Raw genomic sequence first — 21363 nt, forward strand, 5'->3', positions numbered from 1 at the left:
TTTTTATTATTCCAGGGTATTGTGAGGGTACAAACATTATAGTTACACTTTATGTCTTTGCCTCACCCAAGTGCGGGTTAAAGGCATGCCCTTCCTTCCCTTTAGTGCTCCCGGTGTCCTTTAGTTGTAGATTTGCACCCCCACCAATCCCCCTAATCCCTAGAGAGTGTTTCTGCCATGTGATCAACCTAGTGTTGATCAGTAAGTTTTATTTTTATATAGAGATGTGGTCTTGCTCTTGCTCAAGCTCATCTTGAACTCCTGAGCTCAAGCGATCCTCCCTGCCTCGGCCTCCCAGAGTGCTAGGATTACAGGTGTGAGCCACCGCGCCCAGCTGGATAAGTTTTAATAGATTCCCTGCCCATCACTGTTTGTTTCCTTTAGCTTGACATCTTTATTCTGAATGAATTTTTATTTTTTCCAGTGGTTTTACCAGATAGGAAACACAGGTGGTAATCTTTATATGTCTGAAAATGTTTTTCTCTTACTTTCACATTAGAGTGATCTATTAGTCAGGTAGAAGAGTTTGCCTTGGAACACAGTCCCTTTTCTCAGAAATCTGTAATATTTTTTCTTCTGTCTTAAGTTTTTAGAGTTGTAGATTCGAGAAGGCTGTCTGCTTCTTTCTCATTTGTTGAAAACTTCTGTTTGGAATTTTTGTCTCTTTATCCTTGGAGTTCAGAAATTTCACTAGGACATGCCCACGGTATGTCTTTTTGGTTGTTAATCTTGATGTTCCCTGTGCCTTTCCAGTCTGAAACCTCAGGCCTATCTTCAACTTAAGGAACTTGCATCTGTTATTTAAGAAAATTATTGCTTCTCTTTGTGCCTTTTTTTTTCTTTGAGGAATTTCTGTTATTTAGATATTAGCTCTCCTGGGTCCATTATCCATGTTTTATTTTGTATTTTCCCTCATCATTTCCATTTCTTTGGATTTTTGTTCTGTCTTAAGTAAGCTCTCTCCAGTGGTCTTCTAGCTTCTGTTCTGTTTTTCACCACATCTATTTGAAGAGACGTGGTATTTTATTGCCCAGGTTGGTTCAACTCCTGGGCTCAAGTGATCCTCCTGTTTCAGCCTCTTGCATAGCTGGGGCTACAGGTGCGTACCACTGTGTCTGGCTTTTGAATTTTTAAAAATTTACTGTCAAGTTTTGGGTATTTTTTTAAAGTATCTTCTTGAATCTCCTTAAGAATTTGTACTAGTACTTAACTTCTTTTTCCCACGTTAACTCTGCTTCAGTGGGAGCCACCTGATGTGATTGTGGAGCCTGTTGTCTGCGTGGTAATCTTGAGTTGCTCAAATATTTGTTTGTATATATTCTGACCTTCCAGAACCTCCTCCCTCTCGAGGAACTCCTTTACCCCCTTGAAGGTGATGAGAATCAAGGGAAGCCATTCTTCCCCAATAGCCTGGCTGTGCAGGGAATGACAGATGGGACTTCTCATTGAAAGGGGGTGAGGCCTCTTAAGTTTCTGGGCCTTGTTAAGGCATGATTGAAGAAGTGGCAGCTCTCTCCTTGTGTCTGATTGAAGAAGTGGCAGCTCTCTCCTTGTGTCCAAGGGAGGCAGCAGTTTAGAGTAGATCAAGACCCTTTGGAGGCAATGGTCTGAGCAGGATCAGCAGGAAGGGATAGTTATTTCCCCACATCTGAGGGCATTTTCCCAGGCTTAGCTGGCTAGGACCCCTCAGATTACCTTCCCGTGCTGCCAGCTCTCTCACGTCAGCCTGGCATTGAAATTATTGAGTTGCCCCCAGCAGGAAGTTGCGGCTGGGTGGGGTACAGGAGTTACAAGCACACATTCAGGTCACTGTGTTTACAGAATTCCCTTCAGAATTGTGTCAGTTTGCATTGAAATAATGTTTGATACATTCTATCCAGTACTTCCTGACACTATTGTTGTCATCTGTATCTCTGTCCTGTGCTGGGTAAAGACAGACATAGTGTCTGAGGCTTCCTAGGTTCCCAGTGTGGCCTGGCCTTGATTAAGTTGTCAACAAATGTTGGGTTGGCGGACGATGGCTCTTTTATTTATTTTTTTTCTTTTATAGAAAATAAAAAGCCAGGTAAAGGTTCCAAAGGCTGCAAGAAGGTAAGTTGGCCCTACCCTCAGGTAAGATATGCTCCTTGTTGGGGGTAAGGTCAGGAACACGTTGCCTGCTCTGGGAGAGGCCCACAAAACCCAGTAGATACTGGACAGCTCTGGACAGAATACCCCATTGGAATCAGTGGATCTAGCTTTCCTGCCCTTTTCTGAGTGGCTGCAGCAGAGAATCAGCAGTGTTTATGAAGTTCCCACCACAAGCCATATGTTGCTTTGTGCTTGATTTACCTTGGTAGGGATTATCATCTCCATTTTTTTGATGAGGAAACTTTCTCAGTGAGAAAGTTCCTAGGTTCAAGGTAACACAGCTGGGACTTGAGTCTTTCTGATTCCCAGGTCCCTGTTTCTTATGGGGAGGAGGGAGGCCAAAACATCACCTTTGGCCCTAGCTCTTGGATCTCCTGGTCCTACTTGGGAAAGATGTGGGTAAGTGAGGCTTGGAATAGAGCAGTGAGAAGATGGTGTGGTCTAGAGAAGGCTTGGGTGCTCACATTTTAGTGTGAGTAAAGCTCTGAAACTTTAACCAGCCCTCAGGGCTAGTGAGAACACAAGATGCTGGGCCCCACCCCAGTGTTTCTGCTTCAGTAGGTCTGGCACAGCATCCTATAATTTGTATTTCTAGCAAGTTCCCAGGTGCTACTGGTCTGAGGACCACATTTTGAGAGCTACTTATCTAGAAAGCTTTACCCTGGGCCTTGGGAAACATTCCCAGCTGCAACCCCCTCCACACCGAGTTCTTCAGTCAATTTCTGCCTGGCTAGGGGAGGGGGGCTCTTCCCAGCCAGATGGAAGATCTCTGGGGACAGAACCCTTTTTGCCCACTCCTCTCCTCCTGACAACTACACAACTACACTTCTCTGAGCAGCTTTAACCTCTGTCCCCTCTTCCTTGGGGTGGGAGGATGATTTCCATGGGTTCATTACCTCTGTTTTATTTTTTCTTTCTTGTGTGGTGACCAGCCTGCAAAGCAAAATGGGAAGAAAGCAGCCTCCAAAGTGCCCTTGGCTCCCCAGTTTGTTCACTCCAATGATCACCCTAATCGAGAGGCTGAATTAAAGAAGAAGAGGGTAAGCACTTTACCTTGGGGGAGAGAAAGGGCCTGGCTTGAATGCCAGGTCTGTAGAAGTGTTGGATGGAAGGGCAAAGGCCAGAGTTGTTAGGGTTGTTCGGGCTATTTGTGGAAGGGGGAAAAGAGGAAGGTTACACTGATAGTGGATTTAGTGTCTCCATTTGTTCACCCCCCCTTACCGCCCAGCCCATTGCTGTCTGGCTTATGCTCACACTGCTCCACTGAAACAACCCTTGCTGGCCTCGCCAATGCCTTCCCTGCCATCACATTCACGGATGGTTTTCTTCCCTCATCTTAGTGGAATGCTCAGCATTTGAGATGATGCTTTCCTTGAAGCACTCTAACTTTGACTTTCTCGTCATCTCACTCTCCTGGATGTCTTTGACCTCACTCTCCTTCCTCTTTGGCCAGTCTTTTGCAGTCTATTGCTGTTCTTTCCTCTTCCTGCTCTTTAAGTGATGAAACATCCCAGGACCTTGGCGTCTTTCTCTCTCTGGTCTTAAGTAGTTCTATCTAGAGTGCATTCTCTCTCTGCTTCACACACCCTGTTTTTATTTTTCTCTGCTACTCTTTCCCTCCCTTCATCTCTCTCTTTTTCTTTCTCTCAAATCCTCATCTCCTGCTGTAATATCTGTCTCCTTCCTGTGCCCCTGCTCCTCCCACCTCTGCCATGTCACACTGTGTCCTCTGTCACCCATCCCTCCCTTAGACTGCAGACCCAGTCAGCTACAGTCCCAGTGTGTATTCACTTGTTAGGTTGAGGAGATGAGGGAGAAGCAGCAAGTTGCCCGGGAGCAGGAGAGACAAAGACGCAGGACCATGGAGAGTTACTGTCAGGATGTCCTGAGACGCCAGGAGGAGTTTGAACGCAAGGTAAGAGAGCACCCCTTCCTCCTGGGTGGGACTGCTGTGGGTTTACACAAGGGCAACTTGTACTGTTCTATGGCAGGGAAAGAGGAAGAATGTAAGGTTGTTGGAGGGGAAGGAGGGAACTAGTACAGAAAGGATGAAAAAAGGGGTGACAGAAGGAAGGAGGAAGAATGGGAGATAAAATGCCATTCTGAGCCTTACCTGTGACTGGAAATCCATGGAGAACTCCTCTCTCCCAAGCTTGAACTCAGAGACTGGGGGCTGGCAGTGGGGTCAGGGGCTGGGAGTGGTGTGACTAAGGGACATGGGAAGGGGGAGAAGGAGTAAGAATATGAGGGGATGATTGAGAGACAGCGAGGAGCACATATGAAGGGGTGTCATCTTCCTTCTAGGGCTTCTTGCTGCCTTTCTGGCAGATGTTCTTGTCTCACACACAGAATACGCTCTTGCCGACTCACACTCCCTTTTCTGATATATGGTGCATATTTTGTCTGCCTCATTCCATGTCCCTCATAGATTGTTTTTCTCATACCTCCCTCTCCCATTCCTCCCTTCCACACCCATGTGCACACTCAGGCCTCCAGCTGGTGCTCAAACACGTGTACATAGGCACACCGTGCACCATGTGGATCTGTCTGTTCTTCCAGTTCCTGGCTTTGTTGGTTGGTTAAAGCTACGTTTCAGTGGGCTGAGATTCACTTGGCTTCCCAAGCCCCTATGGTTTCTAAAGCCCTGGCTCTTTCCCTCTCTCTCTCCTCCGGACCATTCTTTTTTTTTTTTTGTCCTTTAGGAGGAAGTTTTGCAGGAATTAAATATGTTTCCTCAGCTGGATGATGAGGCCACAAGGAAGGCTTATTACAAGGAGTTCCGTAAGGTACAGGGATCCATTTTTTAAGGCCCTTTGGGGAGGGTCCCAATCCAGTCCCATTTCCTCTTCATTTCTGTTTGTCCTGAATGAGATGGAGACCTTTTCTTTCACAGGCCTATGTAACAGCTACCCAATCCTTTGTGTGCCTTCATCCCCCTGTCTTCTGCCCTGTAGGTGGTGGAATACTCTGATGTGATTCTGGAAGTCCTGGATGCCAGAGACCCATTGGGCTGCCGCTGCTTCCAAATGGAGGAGGCTGTCCTGCGGGCAGAGGGCAACAAGAAGCTGGTCCTGGTCTTGAACAAGATTGGTGGGTATTGGGCGGTATTGGGTAAGACAGGGAAGGAACCAGGCCTTCTTGAAAGTCTAGCTTTGACCAGACACTAAGACCCAGCAACTCACTGGTATTTGTAATAGTCATGCCACGTAGAAATTCTTGTTTCAATTTTCAAAGCGAGTAATGTTGTCTGAACACACACACACACACACACACACACACACAGTGCAGCACAAGTTGGGAGTGGAGTCCGAGCCTGTTTGCCTTTTAGTCCCCTGTTCTTGACATTTTGAGCCTTCTCTGTTACTGGACAATCCTGGAAAGCTCCCCTCTCCCCCAAGCTGGAACCCAGAGACTGGTGCAGAAGAGCACCTGGATCTCAGGAGTCACTCAGGTCTGGGTCTCATCCCACCTGTGCTGTTTTCTCTGAGATACTGCACAGGTCATGTCACCTCTGAGAACTCCCATTTCTCTAGCTGTAAAGTGGCCCATGAGTGTCCCAGCCTTACAGATTTGTTGTGAGAATTAATGATAAAGTGCTTGTTACATGGTCAGTACTTTACACGTGGTAGCCATTCTTGTCAGGGTTATTCTTGACATTTGGCCCAATCTTGAATGATCCAGGTACCCTGGCAACTCTGTCTTGGAACGTGGGGGACCAAACAGCCAGTTTGCCCATTTCCCCCAAAGGAACAGAGGCTCCCTCAGGGAGGGCCAACTGGCCCTATAGATCAGCCTGTCCTTTCTAATTCCAACTTGGGGACTGGACAGGGACTGACAAGGCCAGCAGAGAGACCTGTTGGTGGGAGGTGGGCCTAGGCTTGGGTGTGGGTGGCTATGTCTTTGGAGTGAGCCATGGAGATATGTTCTCCTTACTAGCCCCATCTGGTCCTATTTTCCTCAGACCTGGTCCCCAAGGAGGTTGTGGAGAAGTGGCTGGATTACCTTCAGAATGAGCTGCCAACCGTGGCTTTCAAGGCCAGCACCCAGCATCAGGTCAAAAACCTGGTAAGCCTGGGGCCGGGGGCATCTAGCCTCTTTCCAGGTAGCTTGGGGGGTCATAACTTGGACCAGGACCTCCAGCCCTTTAGTAATTGAACTAGGCCTTCAACTATGAGCTTTTTGCTTTACTGGGTGACTTCTTAATATTACTTTCACTTAACTCTTTCCTAAATTATCACTCTTCAGGAAGTATTCTTTTTTTCAGCTGTCAGGATAATCCATATCGTCTACAGGAAATTTCGAAAATACATTTAACTACTTGTTAACTTAAAAAAATATATACCCGCATTCATTTTTCTCTTTTAAACAAATCACACTCCTTCCTAATTATATTATTAATACAGAAATACATTTCCATTGTAGAACATTAAGGTATTATAGAAACATCGGTGGCTGTTGGGGAGAGAAATTGGGTGCTGAAGGACTTTTTTTTTTTCAATTTTGTACCAGGTGTTAACCTTATTGAAAAATAAAGTAGAAATAAAATCGAATACACATAAAGCTTAAATACCCTTTCACCAGTTGCCCTAATTCCACTTTCTTTCTCTTGTCCGTATCCAGAGGAAACCACCATTGTCAGTTTGGTGTATATCCTTTCAGACTTTATTCTGTGCTTTGTATATACATAGATGTATATATATAAAGAGGAAATATTGTTTGGAGGTATTATGTGGGTCATTCTTCAGCTCGCTTTTTTTTTTTTTTTTTTGCTTTTGGTGGGTCTTTTTTTAAAGGTGCGCCTTTTTTTTTTTTTTTTTTTTTTTTTTGAGACAGAGTCTCACTGTATTGCCCGGGCTAGAGTGCTGTGGCGTCAGCCTAGCTCACAGCAACCTCAAACTCCTGGGCTCAAGCGATCCTCCTGCCTCAGCCTCCCGAGTAGCTGGGACTACAGGCATGCGCCACCATGCCCGGCTAATTTTTTTCTATATATTTTTAGTTGTCCAATTAATTTCTTTCTATTTTTAGTAGAGGCGGGGTCTCGCTCTTGCTCAGGCTGGTTTCGAACTCCTGAGCTCAAGCAATCCGACCGCCTTGGCCTCCCAGAGAGCTAGGATTACAGGCGTGAGCCACCGCGCCCGGCCGAGGTGCACCTTTTTGATGATGAATAAAATTAGTTTCCAGTTTTTTTGTTGTTATAACCTGGGCTTTCACAAATGCCCTCACACATGTCTCCTTGACTCCAATGACTCCTTGTTATTTGGGCAAGTGTTTGTGTAGGTGAGGTACTGAGAGGCGGAGTGGCTGGGTCATAGGTTTTTTATGCATTTTACATTTTTCTAGACACTGACAAATTGCACTCCTTAAAGCCGTACCAATTTATCATCCCACCAGTGGGGTAGATGAATTTGTGAGAGGGCCTCTTTCCCTACACCCTTGCCAACTACTTGCTGGCATTAAACTTTTGAATCTTTGAGAAACATGATATCTCATTTACAAATTTTTCGGCTTTTAGATGGCAAAAATGTGATAAGCAGTCTTTTCTAACAGCTATATTTCATTTGTATTCCACTTTAAGGATATACCTTCTTTTTTTTTTTGGAGACAGGGTATTGGCTTTGTTGCCTTGGTTATAGTGCAGCGGCGTCATCATAGCTCACACTGTAACCTCACATTCCTGGGCTCAAGCGATCCTCCCGCCTCAGCCTCCTGAGTAGCTGGGACTATAGGTGCCCGCCACCACACCCGGCCTATTTTTCTATTTTTTGTAGAGACAGGGTCTAGCTCTTCCTCAGGCTGGTCTTGAACTGCTGGCCTCAAGCAATCCTCCCACATCAGCCTCCCAAAGTGCTAGGATTATAGGCATGAGCCACCTCGTCTGGCAGATATACCTTTTAACCTATTTCTTATTGATGGATATTTAGGCTAATTCTAATTTTGTGAAGTTAGAAACAATGCTGTGGTGTGTAAGTAAGGGAAGAGAAAGAGGAGAGAGGGCATTCTGGGCAGAGGAGGTGGCATCAGCAGTAAAGAGATGGAGGCTGGAGTGGCCTTGTCCTGTGTGAGGAATCAAGGGAAGGTAGGCTGTGGGCCGGCCACCATCTCATCCCTGTATAGGCAGGGAGGGTGCTGAGGCCTAGAGAAGGGAAACAGGCTTTGCCAGGCATAGGCCTATGAGTGGTAGAGCTGGAACTCCAACTTGGCCTCTCTAGAGCTAGGACGCTATCCTGCCCTCGCTAAGGGAGGCAAGAGATACGTGTTGAGGCAGAGGTAGCCAGGGACAGAGGAGGCTGGAGATGCAAAGATAGTGGAGGGGGCAGCAGCGAAGTGGCAGCAGGCGTTCAGGGCCTATGTGAGAAGCCTTCCGTTTCAGGCTGAGGAGCTCAGTGATCATATGGAGGCCCTGAAAATTGAAAATCTGGGCTCAGACCACATCTCCCATCTGATGCCTCATCTGTAATATCCCTTAATTTCCAGAATCGTTGCAGTGTGCCAGTGGATCAGGCCTCTGAGTCGCTGCTGAAAAGCAAAGCCTGCTTTGGAGCTGAAAATCTCATGAGGGTTCTGGGGAACTATTGCCGCCTTGGTGAAGTGCGCACCCATATCCGTGTGGGTGTTGTGGGTAAGGCCTGGCAAGCAGTCATGGGGCCCAGGCTCCTTCCTTGGGTTGGGACTTCACTGGGCGAAAGGATGCTGGGAACTTCGCGTTGCCTTTTTGGAGAAGCAGGGGGTGGTTAAGAAAGCAGTTTGTGATTTGCAGTTTAGATCGGTGAGTGTGGGAAGGCATACTCAAAATCACCACTGTGGTATTAAGTATTAGAATCATGGACCACGAGGCTTGGAGCTGGCACCATCTTATCCTATCAGCTGTGGGAGGGAGGGTGACCATTCCCACCTTACAGGTGAGAACAGTGAGGCCTAGAGAAGGGAAAAGGGACTTGTGGAGTTCATTCCTATGCAAGACAAGGGAGAGCTAAGGCTCAAACCTGGGCCTTTCTTGTACCCAGGTTACTGAGGGGGAGGGATAGTGGGACAGGAATAGAGAAATTGAGAGAGGCAGAGACAGATCATCAAGGGTAGAAAGTGAAGCCAAGAGAGAAAGACACTGGATAGAGAGCTGGACACTGAGAAGGAGTAGGTATGCATACCTGAATAGACCTAGAAGAAGACAGAAAAAAAACTAGGAAGCCAGATGGCAGGGCTGGTGGGGAATGGAAAGAGGAGACAAATTTAAATGATAGAGGCATGCAGAAAGAGGGAGATAGAATCAGAAAGAAGTGCCAAAAAGGACCTAGAGAGAGACAGGCTCATGTACAGAGATCTGCAGAGGGAGATATAAGAATAGAGATACCCCACATATGTGGAGAGGCAGACATGCATACCCAAAGAAAGAATGAGAGAGACACACAAGGATAGAGACTGATTCGGAGAGAGATACATAGAAACAGGCTGGAACAAGGATATAGATACAGAGGAGCATATACACAGTTATAAGTACATATGTAGATCCACTCTACAGACCTGGAGGCGGAGGCACATCCAGAGACAAACCCAAGGCAAAATGCACGCAGACCAAGCCTTTGCCCCACATACTCACCCCAGCGCTGCTCCCCCAATGCACACACAGCCATAGGAGACACACACGTGCGCAGGTACACTACAACTCTCAGACATACTCATGTACCTAGAGTCACAGACACAAATATACAGACTTGTCTGTGAGGAGACAGATATATGTGTGTGCATATAGAGAATAGAGACAGGTTAGGGAGACAGTGAAACATATACAGAGGGGCATACCCAGGGACGAGCTCACAGAGAGGAGGAATGTGGACAGAATGAGACTGGCAGGAGTTGCATAGAGGGAATTACAAAGAGAGGCAGAATTGGCGAGGTAGGAAGAATCGGAGAAAGGATGATGGCCAGAAAATGAGAGAGAAAGTGGCAGAGAAAGAGGTGCTTAGATATAGGCATGCACAGAGATGCACAGAGATACACAGGGAAACAAAGATGTGATAGAGAAATAGACTGAGTGGAAGAGAGACAAAGGAAAAAGCAGTTATATTTGGAATGAGAATGGCCAAAAGAAGTGAACGGAACCTTCACGCACAAAGGGTACACCCAGGCATATACGTGAGAGAGTAGTACACACATTTAAATTCGAGCATGTGCAGAAAGAGAATAGTGAGAATGAGACCCAGTGAGGGTGAAATACACAAAGACATCCACAGGCCGAGAATGGCTCACAGATGCCCAAACAGAAAAACACACACCGCAGTCAGACAGCTGCACAGAGAGACCAGTATCTGGAGGAGAGCCCCACTCCCCTCCAGGGGAATTACGCACCAGGACAGATGGTTCTGTATTTCATAGACACTTCTTGATGTCTACCTTCTATTGGATCATGTCACCAAGGCCTTGCATTGAGTACTTCTCCTAGGCCGGTTGTGGGTGGGAGGGTGTCACATTTAGAGAGAGGGACATTGTCTACCTAGCATGCTCACAAATGGAGGAGAGAGGTAGAAGGACCCTTTAGGGGCTTGGTCAGGGTGTGGGGTGGGAAGGCAAGGGGCCAGGCTCTGTTTTTGGCTTCCCTGTGGCCTGGTCACTGCTCCTGCCTGGGCCTCCCTCAAATAGGCTGGCCTGAATGTTCCTGAGGGCCTTTTCTGCCCTGAGCCATCTGCTACTACTTTGTAGGGCTTCCCAATGTTGGGAAGAGCAGCCTGATCAATAGCCTGAAGCGCAGCCGTGCATGCAGTGTGGGAGCTGTTCCTGGGGTCACCAAGTAAGCACCTGCCTGCTTCCCCACTCCACAACTCCTTGGCCCTACCATTCCCCCTAACTCCCATGCCCGAAGGCCCCTATCCCTTTCCTTATCTTGGACCATCCTCTAATTGCTCCCCCAGGCACAAGAATCTCACTGACAGCCCTAATGTACCTGGCACACCCTAGGTGTGGGCCAGATGCTCAGTTGGGTGCTTCCCATTAGCTCCTTGAAGCCTTCTAACAACCACGTGAGATTGGGCTACTAATGAATAGCTCCTTTGCCTAGATGAAGCAACTGAGGCTTAGAGAATCAGAAGCTTGCCCAAGGTCCTGCATCTCAGTCCCCAATGGCAGCAGCAAGATTATAATCAGCCCCAGATCTGTAGGGTCCCAGAGCCCCCACCCACAGCCCTACATCTCTCCACCTTCATCTCTAATACACCCTCCCCTCACTCCTTTACACCCCTCCTCCAGTCCAACTTTGTGATTAGGGATGCCAGACTCATCCAGGCCTTCTTTCCCACCCCAGATTCATGCAGGAGGTCTACCTGGACAAGTTCATCAGGCTGCTGGATGCTCCAGGCATTGTCCCAGGCCCCAACTCAGAGGTGGGCACCATCCTGCGCAACTGCGTCCACGTGCAGAAGCTGCCAGACCCTGTAACCCCAGTGGAGACCATCCTGCAGCGCTGCAACCTGGAGGAGGTATGCAATAGAGCCCTGGCTGATGCCCTACTCCACTCCAAGGGCTCTTGATTCTTCCTCATGACTTCTCTCCTTCCTCCCTTCACCAGATTTCCAACTATTATGGCGTCTCTGGGTTCCAGACCACCGAGCACTTTCTGATTGCAGTGGCCCAACGCTTGGGGAAGAAGAAGAAGGGAGGCATATACAGTCAGGAGCAGGCAGCCAAAGCTGTCTTGGCTGACTGGGTGAGGTGAGGTGGCAGCTAGGGGTACAGGGTGAGCCCCGCTCCATAAGGGGGCTCATTTACGTTCATTACAGTCGGTGGGACAGCCTGATTTTCTGGGTCCCAGGGCAGGGGACGGCCAAGGCTCCAGGTCATTTCCTACTTGGGACTTTATGCCCAGTGATTATCCAGCAACTCCTTATTGTTCAGAAGCCACTGTCTGGGTTTTCTTGTTGTCCCTCACTGTTTCTGGCTTGTGAACTCATCCTCTCTTTGATTGGTCATCTGTTCTCTCAGTTACATCACCACCAATCTTCCCTACCTCCTAATGTAGTGGGAAGATCAGCTTCTACACACCACCACCACCTACCCACACTCTGCCTGCCCATCTCAGTGCTGAGATTGTTAAGGAAATGACTGAGGTCTTTGACATTGAGGATACCGAGCAGGCCAATGAAGACACCATGGAATGTAAGTGTGAGAGGGTGGGTGCGCTTGGTCTTGCACTAGTGGAGCCACATAGTTCTGACAGCATATCCCACATTTGACCTCCTCCTCCCCTGGCCCTACTTGGGCTTTAGGCAAGTTTTGGGTGGCTTTTTTTTGTTTTTTGAGACAGAGTCTTGCTCTGTTGCCCTAGGTAGGGTGCAGTGGCTTCATCATAGCTCACGGCAACCTCCAGCTCCTGAGCTCAAGTGATCCTCCTGCCTCAGCCTCCCAGAGTGCTAGGATTACAGGCGTGAGCCATTGCACCTGGCCTGGGCAAGTTGTTTAACCAGCTCTAAGCTTAATTTCTTTTCCTGCAAAGTGGAGAATTCTAATCTGGGCTATGGGGTGGTGGTGCTTGTGAGCTTTTGGTAGATACAAAAGAAATTGGCCAAGTACCTAGTACCCCCGCTGAGGTGCTCTGGAAATGTGAGGCTCCATTCTCATCTCGGGACCTGGAAGGGACTGAGACGTTACTCTCAAAAACTGTTTCTCTAATGTTGCCCTAAGCTTTTTCACAGCCATTTCAGGTCCATTCCTAGATTTTCTTTCTTTCCTCCCATTGCTGAGCGAGGTATCCAAGTCACAGAAAGGTGTTAATTTGCCAAAAGGATGTAGGCTGAGGTGGCCTTTGAACCAGCTCTCCTGCCCTCTTGTCTAAGACTCTCCCAGCTCAAAGTAATTAGGGGGCCAAAACTAGAGACTGCCTGGATTTAAGTCCAAGCTTTGTTTCCTTTTAGTTGTGTGATACTGAACAAGTTACCTCACTTCTCCCTGTCTCAGTAACATCATCTGTAAAACAGGGATAGTAACACCCATCCTATAAGGTAGTTGTGAGGATTTGTTTAATATGTAAAAGACACTTGGAACAACAGTACCTAGCATATAGTAAATAAATGTTCAGTAAACGTTAGCTGTTATTAAGATGAGTATTTGCTGGGCTACAGAGGTGTGACTTTCAGAAACTCCTGAGAATGTTTGTTCTCTTCAGATACTACCCTCTGTGGCCCTGGCTGTGGCTTCTGCTTCCTTCTCTCTCCTGCCTAACAAAGATGCCTAGTGCTCTCTGGGCCTGTCTGTAGACACTCTTGGGGTGGTTGAGAAGGCTTTCTGCCTTCTAGGTTCTCTGTTTTTCTTGAGGGCCATAGTTTTCCTACTCTGGGTCTTTTAGTGTCCTTGGCTTACACATGAGGACAAGAAGACTTGCCTGCTTCTTAGTTTATTCCCCATGTGGCTTTTGGCGAGTTAGCCCCCTTTCTGAACTTTAGTTTTCCTCTTCTGTCAAGTGGGCAGTTGGGAGGGATTTGAGCTTGCATTCTTATGATGATGCTTGATCCTGGCCGGATGTAGGGCAAGAGGTGCTCCATCACTGAAAATGCATCTTGGCAAAAGATTGAGGTCCAGGAAATTGAATAGGGTGGGAGAGAGGTTAGTGATGAGGGTTTCCTGGAGGAGTGCTGGATCAATAAGGGTGAATAGGGATTAGAAGGCCCAGGGAGGGGCATGGGGGCAAAGTTGTAGGGTAGTGAGGCCCAGGGCAATGGGCACATATGAGAGTTGTAGTGGAGGCCAGCTCCAGGCAAGGGGCCAGAGAGAGGTGAAGAGAGTCCTAATCCTGGGGAGTGAATCCCAGTGGCTACCATTTACAGAGCAGCATCTCATGCGAGAGCATTACAGATGTCCTCTGCTGTGTCTCATAGTAGCCCTGTATGAATAGGCCTTGTGGCATTCCCATTTTACAGATGAGGAAACTGAGGCTCTGAGGCCAGCTCCTGGCAGGCATCTGAGGGTCCTACTCAAAACTCATGCTTTTAATCCTTTGTCATATGGCCTCTCAGCAGGATCAAAAAACTTCCCCCACTTGACTCCTGGGCAGCATCCATATGTCTTTTCCACTGAGGTCTGACCAAGGGGTTGGCAGCAGGGTGGAGCTAGGGCCCTGACAGTGGTTTTGGTTGTGTTAAAGGCTTGGCCACTGGAGAATCTGATGAGCTGTTGGGTGACATGGACCCACTCGAAATGGAGATCAAGTTGCTCCATTCTCCAATGATGAAAATAGCAGATGCCATTGAAAATAAAACCACCGTGTATAAGGTACCTATCCCTTTTCTTCATGGCAACCCTTTCTACCCAGGGCTCTGGGAAGTGGTCATTCCCTTCTGCCTGGCTCCCATGTGGTGAGATGTGGGTGGTTCACTCCCTCCCTGTGGGCTCCTGGATGCCTGGCCTGGTGCATCCTTTGCCAAGCAATGACAGGTCCAAGGAGGAGGCACCCTTTCTTAAGCAGCTTCCCCAGCCCTGGTTCCAGCCCACAGAACAGGTTTCACTAGCCACTCAGTTGTCCAAGTTGCAAACGACTCTTCCTTCCCCATAACTAGTATCCAGGATCCCACCGTCAGTCACCAAGTCCTATGGCTTCTCCCTCCTAAATCTCTTGAGAAGCTGTCAATTTCTTTTCATCCGTACCATTCCCATAAAGCTTTAAGTCCTCAGTCACCTGGACATATATTGTGTGGTTTCTTTTTTTTTTTGAGACAGAGTCTCACTCTGTTGCCCTGGCTAGAGTGAGTGCCGTGGCATCAGCCTAGCTCACAGCAACCTCAAACTCCTGGGCTCAAGCGATCTTCCTGCCTCAGCCTCCTGAGTAGCTGGGACTACAGGCATGCACCACCATGCCCGGCTAATTTTTTTTTCTATATATTTTTAGCTGTCCAATTAATTTCTTTCTTTTTTTAGTAGAGACGGGGTCTTGCTCTTGCTTAGGCTGGTCTCGAACTCTTGAGCTCAAACAATCCGCCCGCCTCGGCCTCCCAGAGTGCTAGGATTACAGGCGTGAGCCACCGCGCCCGGCCTATTGTGTGGTTTCTAATGGCCCAATCTGACCATGTCACCTCCCCTCCTTAAATTCCTTTCATGGCTCCCCAGCACCTACAGGCTCAAGTCCATATGCCTGAGGCCTGCTATTCAAAACCTACAGGGTGTGATATGACTCTTGAAGTTTTTTTCAGCCTCTTCTTATGCTAGCGCCCCTATCTCTGCCCTTCAGGAGTTCACATTTTAGTGGGTTTCAGACACACACATCTACACTGTGATGGGAGACTCATGGGGTAGGGGTGGGGGTAGGGGTGGAGGTGGAGGTTGGGACAGCATGGCTCTGAAGGCCCTAACCTTTATTACTTGCGGGTCAGGGAATTCTTGTTTGAGCCACTCATTGAAGGCTGATGAGTTCTCTGCGCAAGGGGGCCAGCAGCGTGTGGGCAGGGGCTCAGCCCATGTTTATGCCAAGGCACAAAAGGGTGAGAGTGTGGTGCGTTGGGGAAATTCTTAGTTGCGTGTAGTGGCCATAGTGGGGAGTGGGAGGTAGGGAAAGATGAGTCTGGAGTCAGATCACAGAAGGCATTGAATTTGACTTTAAATCATAAGTAACAGGAAAACACTGAAAGTTGGGTATGTTTTCTGAGTCAAGGGTTTTTTTTCCCCCATTTTATTTATTTAATTTTTTTCTTTTTATTTGCATTTTTAACTGGGTAATATGTACACATGGAATAAAATTCAAAAGATGTTAAAGGGTATACAGTGAAAATAAGTCTCTCTCCTTCTTCTATCTCCCATCCATCCTGTCCCCTTGGAGGCAGTCACTATTTAGCAGACTTTTGAATGTCCTTTTAGAGATATGCCATATTTATATACACAAATATATACATGCAAGCAGATACAGATTACTATTTTAATTCAAATAGTAGCATACTGTTCATATTGATCTGCACTTGGCTTATTTCATTTATACATTCATCTTGGAGATTCACATAATTAAAGAGCTATCCTTTATTTTTCATGACTACATAATAATCTAGAAGGGTTTCTTAAGCAGGGAAGCTACATGGTCAGGTTTGTATATTAGAACATCACTCTCACAGCTGGGGTAACACTCAGATTAGAAAGAGAAGGAGCCGTTGTGGAGGTAAGGAGTCCAGAGAGGAAACTGTAGCCTGTAGTCAGGCTGTAAGAGAAGATGAGGTCTGAACTCTGGTAGTGGCAGGAATCACACTATTAACCATCCTCACATAGCTTTAGAGGTTCCCCTGTTGCTTAAAGGAAAATCAGCATAAAGTTGTACGGTTTTTTTTTTTTTTTTTTTTTTTTGAGACAGAGTCTCACTTTGTTGCCTGGGCTAGAGTGCCGTGGCGTCAGCCTAGCTCACAGCAACCTCAAACTCCTGGGCTCAAGCAATCCTACTGCCTCAGCCTCCCGAGTAGCTGGGACTACAGGCATGCGCCACCATGCCCGGCTAATTTTTTTCTATATATTTTTAGCTGTCCAATTAATTTCTTTCTATTTTTGGTAGAGGCGGGGTCTTGCTCTTGCTCAGGCTGGTCTCGAACTCCTGAGCTCAAACAGTCCGCCTGCCTCGGCCTCCCAGAGTGCTACGATTACAGGCGTGAGCCACTGCGCCCGTTCCCCAAGTTGTATGTTTAAGGCTACCTTCTAGTAATATTTCTCACTGAGCCCCAAGCCCCAGAACATAGCATTTTTCCCCAGGAACTTGCAATAGTTGCCTGCTTTGTACTACAAGTTCCAGACTCAGGCCACCCATTGCACAACGCAGAGACATCATTTAGGTTATACCATTATTGTGAATGGTGGCCCCCGCCCCAACCCCAGAGTGGTACAGTATGGTAGCTTTGCTCAGACCCGCCCCATCTTGCCTTTTCCCCACTATAGGATAGTGGCTGGTCATGGGCTCTGGAGCCAGACTGCTTGGGTTCTAATTTATTCTACTGCTTACTAGCTATGTGACCTTAGATGCCTTGTTTGTCACACTGTTGTTAGAAGAATTAAATGAGTTAATACTTAACGTACATATATATATGTATGCATGTGTGTGTATGCTTAGACTGGTACCTGGCACATAATAAACTTTCTGTCAATATTGGCTTTTACTACCCACATTGACCTTTCAAAACTCCTGCCAAACAGACACCCTTTTTGGTGCCTGAGTATGCTCTTTGCTTTTCCAGTGTTCAGTTGGGAATGACCCTCCCCATCAGTAGTTGCCCCTGACCTCTCAGTCACTCATCCTTCCTATCTCCAGTGGGCAGTTACCATACTCTGTTCTGACTTGTATAGGTGGTTGTATCCTCTTTAGCCTGGTTGCTCCCTGAAGGTATATTGGAGTCTGACTCATTTCTCTATCCCCAGCATTGCTCCACACAGAGCTGGGCACAAAATATATGTCAGAAAATATTTGTTAAATTGAATAAGACTTCGAAAGGTTACATAAGTAAAGAATCATGTAATACCAATTGTCATTTATCAAGTAACTCTACCTTTTCATTTTATTCTTGTTAAGCCATGTAAGCTACCCATTATCTGTGCCCCCCCATTTGACAGATGAGCAAACTGAGGCTGAGAGGTTAACTTAGCACCTGCTAGTGTGTGGTGGAGCCAGAATTGGAGCTTAGTTCCGCATGGCTCCAAGCTCCCTGTGCTTATCCAAGCCTGTCCCTACCTCCTCTGTAGAAGTCTTTGGAGGTACTCTGGGGGGTCAAGACCTTACCATTATCCTCTCTCTCCCTAGATTGGAGATCTCACTGGGTATTGCACCAAACCGAACCGTCATCAGGTGGGGTGGGCTAAACGAAATGTGGACCACCGCCCCAAGAACAATAGCACAGTGGATGTCTGCTCAGTGGACCGCCGCCCAATGCTGCAGAAGATCATGGAGACAGATCCCTTGCAGCAAGGCCAGGCTCTGGCGGCTGCCCTGAAGAATAAGAAGAAGATGCAGAAGCGTTCAGGTGGGGGCACCTGACCACCCCTACCTTTAAAAAGGTCCTTCCTCGGGCCTTGATTGGGCTCCTGAATGAATGTCTCTGTGTGAGGCAGGGATGGGTTAGGAGGCTCAGCTGCTAGCTCAGTGGTTCTTAAACTTTAGCTTGTATCAGGATCACCTACAGGGTCTGTTAAAACACAGATTTCTGGGCCCCTCCCGTAGGGTTTCTAATTGAGTAGGTCAGCTGTGGGGCCTGAGAATTCGTATTTCTAACAGGTTCCTCACTTGGAGAACCACTGCCCTACTCTATATATCAAATAGACACCATTTAATTATTTATCAGATACTTTCTATGTATAGGTAGCTTTTAGGCTATATCGATTTTTTACTTTATCAATAGGCAATATATTCAAAATCTAAAAGATACAAAAAGGGTATATAGTAAAATCTCTCTCCCATCCCTTAGTCATCCAGGCCTTCCCCCACAGGCAACCAGTTAATTAATTTCTTGTGTCCCTTTCCTGAGATAGATACATCAGCAAATATCTATAGTCTCTGCTCTCTTTTTCTACACAAATGCTAGTCTATTGGACACACAGTTTTGCCCCATCATTTTCCCATTCAGTATATCTTAGGGATAATTACATGTCAATACACAAAAGAACTTCCCTTCATTTTATTGATGGTCCATTGTGTAGCTGGCCCATTCAGATCTCCATACTATTACTTACCTTCACTAACTCATTGCAAAAGTCTTATCCTCATTTGATAAGTGAGGAAACTGAAGCCTAGAGACATTAAGTGACACATTCAGTGTAAGACAACTAGTGATTGATGGAGCCGAAATACAAACCTAGGATTGATCGGCACCATCAGCCCTATTCTTTGAGGTAGATTGTGTTCCATAATCAGGATTCACACTGAGTCCTGGGAATCCAGATGAATTGTCCTTGAACTCCTAGTCTTATTAGAGACTGGGGAGGAGATAAGAAAATGGACCTCAGCAGCACAGAGTGATCATGCTGAAGACCCAGCAAGCACAGTGAGGGAACCTAACCCAGCCTGGGGATGGTGGTTGGGTAGGGGTGATCAGAGAAGGCTTCCTGGAGGAGGTGAAGTCTGAGGGGTATCCTGAGGAGTACCAGGGTGTGTCTGGAGGATGGGAGGTGTGCGTGGTGAGCGTTCAGGCTCAAAGCCCTTACTGCCATGCTGCTCCTGTGCCGTGAGAGCTTTGTTTTGAGGGTAATGGCAAAGTGCTAAGTTCAACACAGTAAAAGAAAATTACTGTTTTGGTATTAGGAAGAGACAAAAATACTTGGAGCCCAGTAAGTCTGAAACTTCAAGATAGAAGCTATGTTGGAGTGATCATTTCACAGGTAGACAAATGGATCTACCTGTGAGGTTGAGCAGTGGTTTCCAACAGCTCCCCAGTTGTTTTTAGTGTTTAGTCAGGTAAGTGAGCGAGTTGGGGAGCTTGGTGCAGAATAAGGTAGATGTAGGCCAACTTCAGCAGGCTGCTTGTTGGCAAATCAGCCACCAAGAGATTGCCTGTATTTCTTCATCTGCAGATAAAATTGCCAGCAAGCTGTCTGATTCCATGATGTCTGTCCTTGACCTCTCTGGCAATGCTGATGACAGTGATGGTGACTGATGGACTCATCTCACTCCCTCCTCCAAGCACCAGTTCCAGTGGCATGGGGGAATACTGATGAAATAGTTTGGTTCTCCCTGAAGCACCTGCACATTAAATAATCCCTCCCCCAACATGTGTCCCCTTCCCCCCACTATTCCTTCCACTCTCTCCAGTAAAAAGAATCCCAAGGGGCTGGAGCTGCCATACCCGATACCCTTTATTTAACTCCTACTGTGTTTAACAGAAGAAATAAAAGAAATATCAGCAGACCCCAGGTGCTAAGAATTTATTTCCCACCCTCAATTCCAGGGTTCACCCTGTAGATTGGGCTGGTCTGAGGGCTGACCTTCAACAAAACTTGAATAGCTGAATGTGTGACCTTGGGGTCCCTGGGAGGGTGATGACTTCTTTACCACTACACAAGAGATTTTAGCACAAGGCATTCCTGCAATGGGCTTCAAGTGACACATCTTCCTTCTCAGTCCACAGGTCCTCATCTGGGTGGCAGTGGGAGCAGAGGGAATAATGATGAGCCTTCCATGACTCTGGAAGGGTCTGGAGACAGGGTAGAGGGAAGAAGGGAACAAACAATCCTGGCTGGTGTTGAAGTGTATGTAGTAAGCACTACCTTGTTAGCATGAAGAGAAAACAGGCACCTGTTGGTGGGGAGGCTGGGTGCTTCAGGGGCAAGTCCTGTTGGGGCATTTCTAGGCAGACTGTGAATTAGAGGAATCCCTTTAACTGAAGTATTCTGGCTGGGCCCTGCCCTTGTGTGCCCATGTCTCATCCAGCACCAGCATTTGAATTCCACGATTCAAGAAGGTTCTGCTACCATTTATTCATAGACTGTGTCCTCAAGAGAGCTGCCGTATTTGAGGGTACATCAACGAACTGCTTTTCCAGTGGCTGGAAGCCACCCCATTAAAGTATAATTGGCTAACTTCTCTGGGTGATCCTACTCCATGAAACAAGGACAGTGGGCCCAAGCAGTGCCAGAGGCTCTCAGAAAGGGACTGGGTAGATAATTGCAACTGAAACAGTCTTCTGACCTTCTCAGGGTTTTTTTTGGGTTATGCACATGATTTCACTTCCCAGCAATCTACCTAAGTCGACACATTTGAAGTGGGTGGGCATTGCATTACTTCAGTCTTTGCCACCTACTCTAAACTTCCACACCATTCTTGGGCCCACGGATGCATCTTGGCCTTGCCCTTGCCTCTGCCTCTCAAGCTGACATCTCTTAATTTACCTGTCCACATGCTAAGAGGGGAATCACATGACTGGGACTGGAGAGCCACTGGCTGCAGGCTGGGCAGGGAAGTGCAGACAGAGGCTGCCAAAGGAAGAATTGTGTATTGGTTGAGCACAAACTGCACTAAGCCCTGGAAACCTGTTACTTCCTTTAATCCTCCATACAGGTCTGCCAGTAAGGGATTAGTCTCCCCATCAGGAAAATAAACAGGCTCAGAAAGTTGACAGGATAGACCCAAGAGGATATATTAAGTGGTAGTGCCAGAATTGGAACCCAAGTGTGATTAAAACCCTATGCAGGCCAGGCGTGGTGGCTCACGCCTGTAATCCTAGCACTCTGGGAGGCTGAAGTGGGCGGATTATTTGAGCTCAGGAGTTCGAAACCAGCCTGAGCAAGAGCGAGACCCCGTCTCTACTA

The 21363-nt window shown here is 47.2% G+C and overlaps 1 protein-coding gene across 1 annotated transcript in view; it reads left to right on the forward strand.

The window, feature by feature from the left end:
* Positions 1-19924, forward strand: part of GNL3L (guanine nucleotide binding protein-like 3 (nucleolar)-like) — a 28532-nt gene extending 8608 nt beyond the window's left edge. The window contains exons 3-16 of the mRNA XM_012661624.1: positions 2051-2091; positions 3063-3170; positions 3929-4045; positions 4833-4916; positions 5085-5220; positions 6092-6195; positions 8605-8749; positions 10825-10912; positions 11423-11597; positions 11687-11829; positions 12137-12273; positions 14255-14382; positions 17867-18086; positions 19630-19924. Of these exons, the coding sequence (XP_012517078.1) occupies positions 2051-2091; positions 3063-3170; positions 3929-4045; positions 4833-4916; positions 5085-5220; positions 6092-6195; positions 8605-8749; positions 10825-10912; positions 11423-11597; positions 11687-11829; positions 12137-12273; positions 14255-14382; positions 17867-18086; positions 19630-19712 (1709 nt within the window). The 3' untranslated portion in view covers positions 19713-19924. The remainder of the gene's footprint in view (positions 1-2050; positions 2092-3062; positions 3171-3928; positions 4046-4832; positions 4917-5084; positions 5221-6091; positions 6196-8604; positions 8750-10824; positions 10913-11422; positions 11598-11686; positions 11830-12136; positions 12274-14254; positions 14383-17866; positions 18087-19629) is intronic.
* Positions 19925-21363: the final 1439 nt, after the last annotated feature.

This window comes from Propithecus coquereli, unplaced genomic scaffold (genome assembly GCF_000956105.1).
Source record: "Propithecus coquereli isolate 6110/MARCELLA unplaced genomic scaffold, Pcoq_1.0 Scaffold728, whole genome shotgun sequence".
Lineage (NCBI taxonomy): Eukaryota > Metazoa > Chordata > Mammalia > Primates > Indriidae > Propithecus > Propithecus coquereli.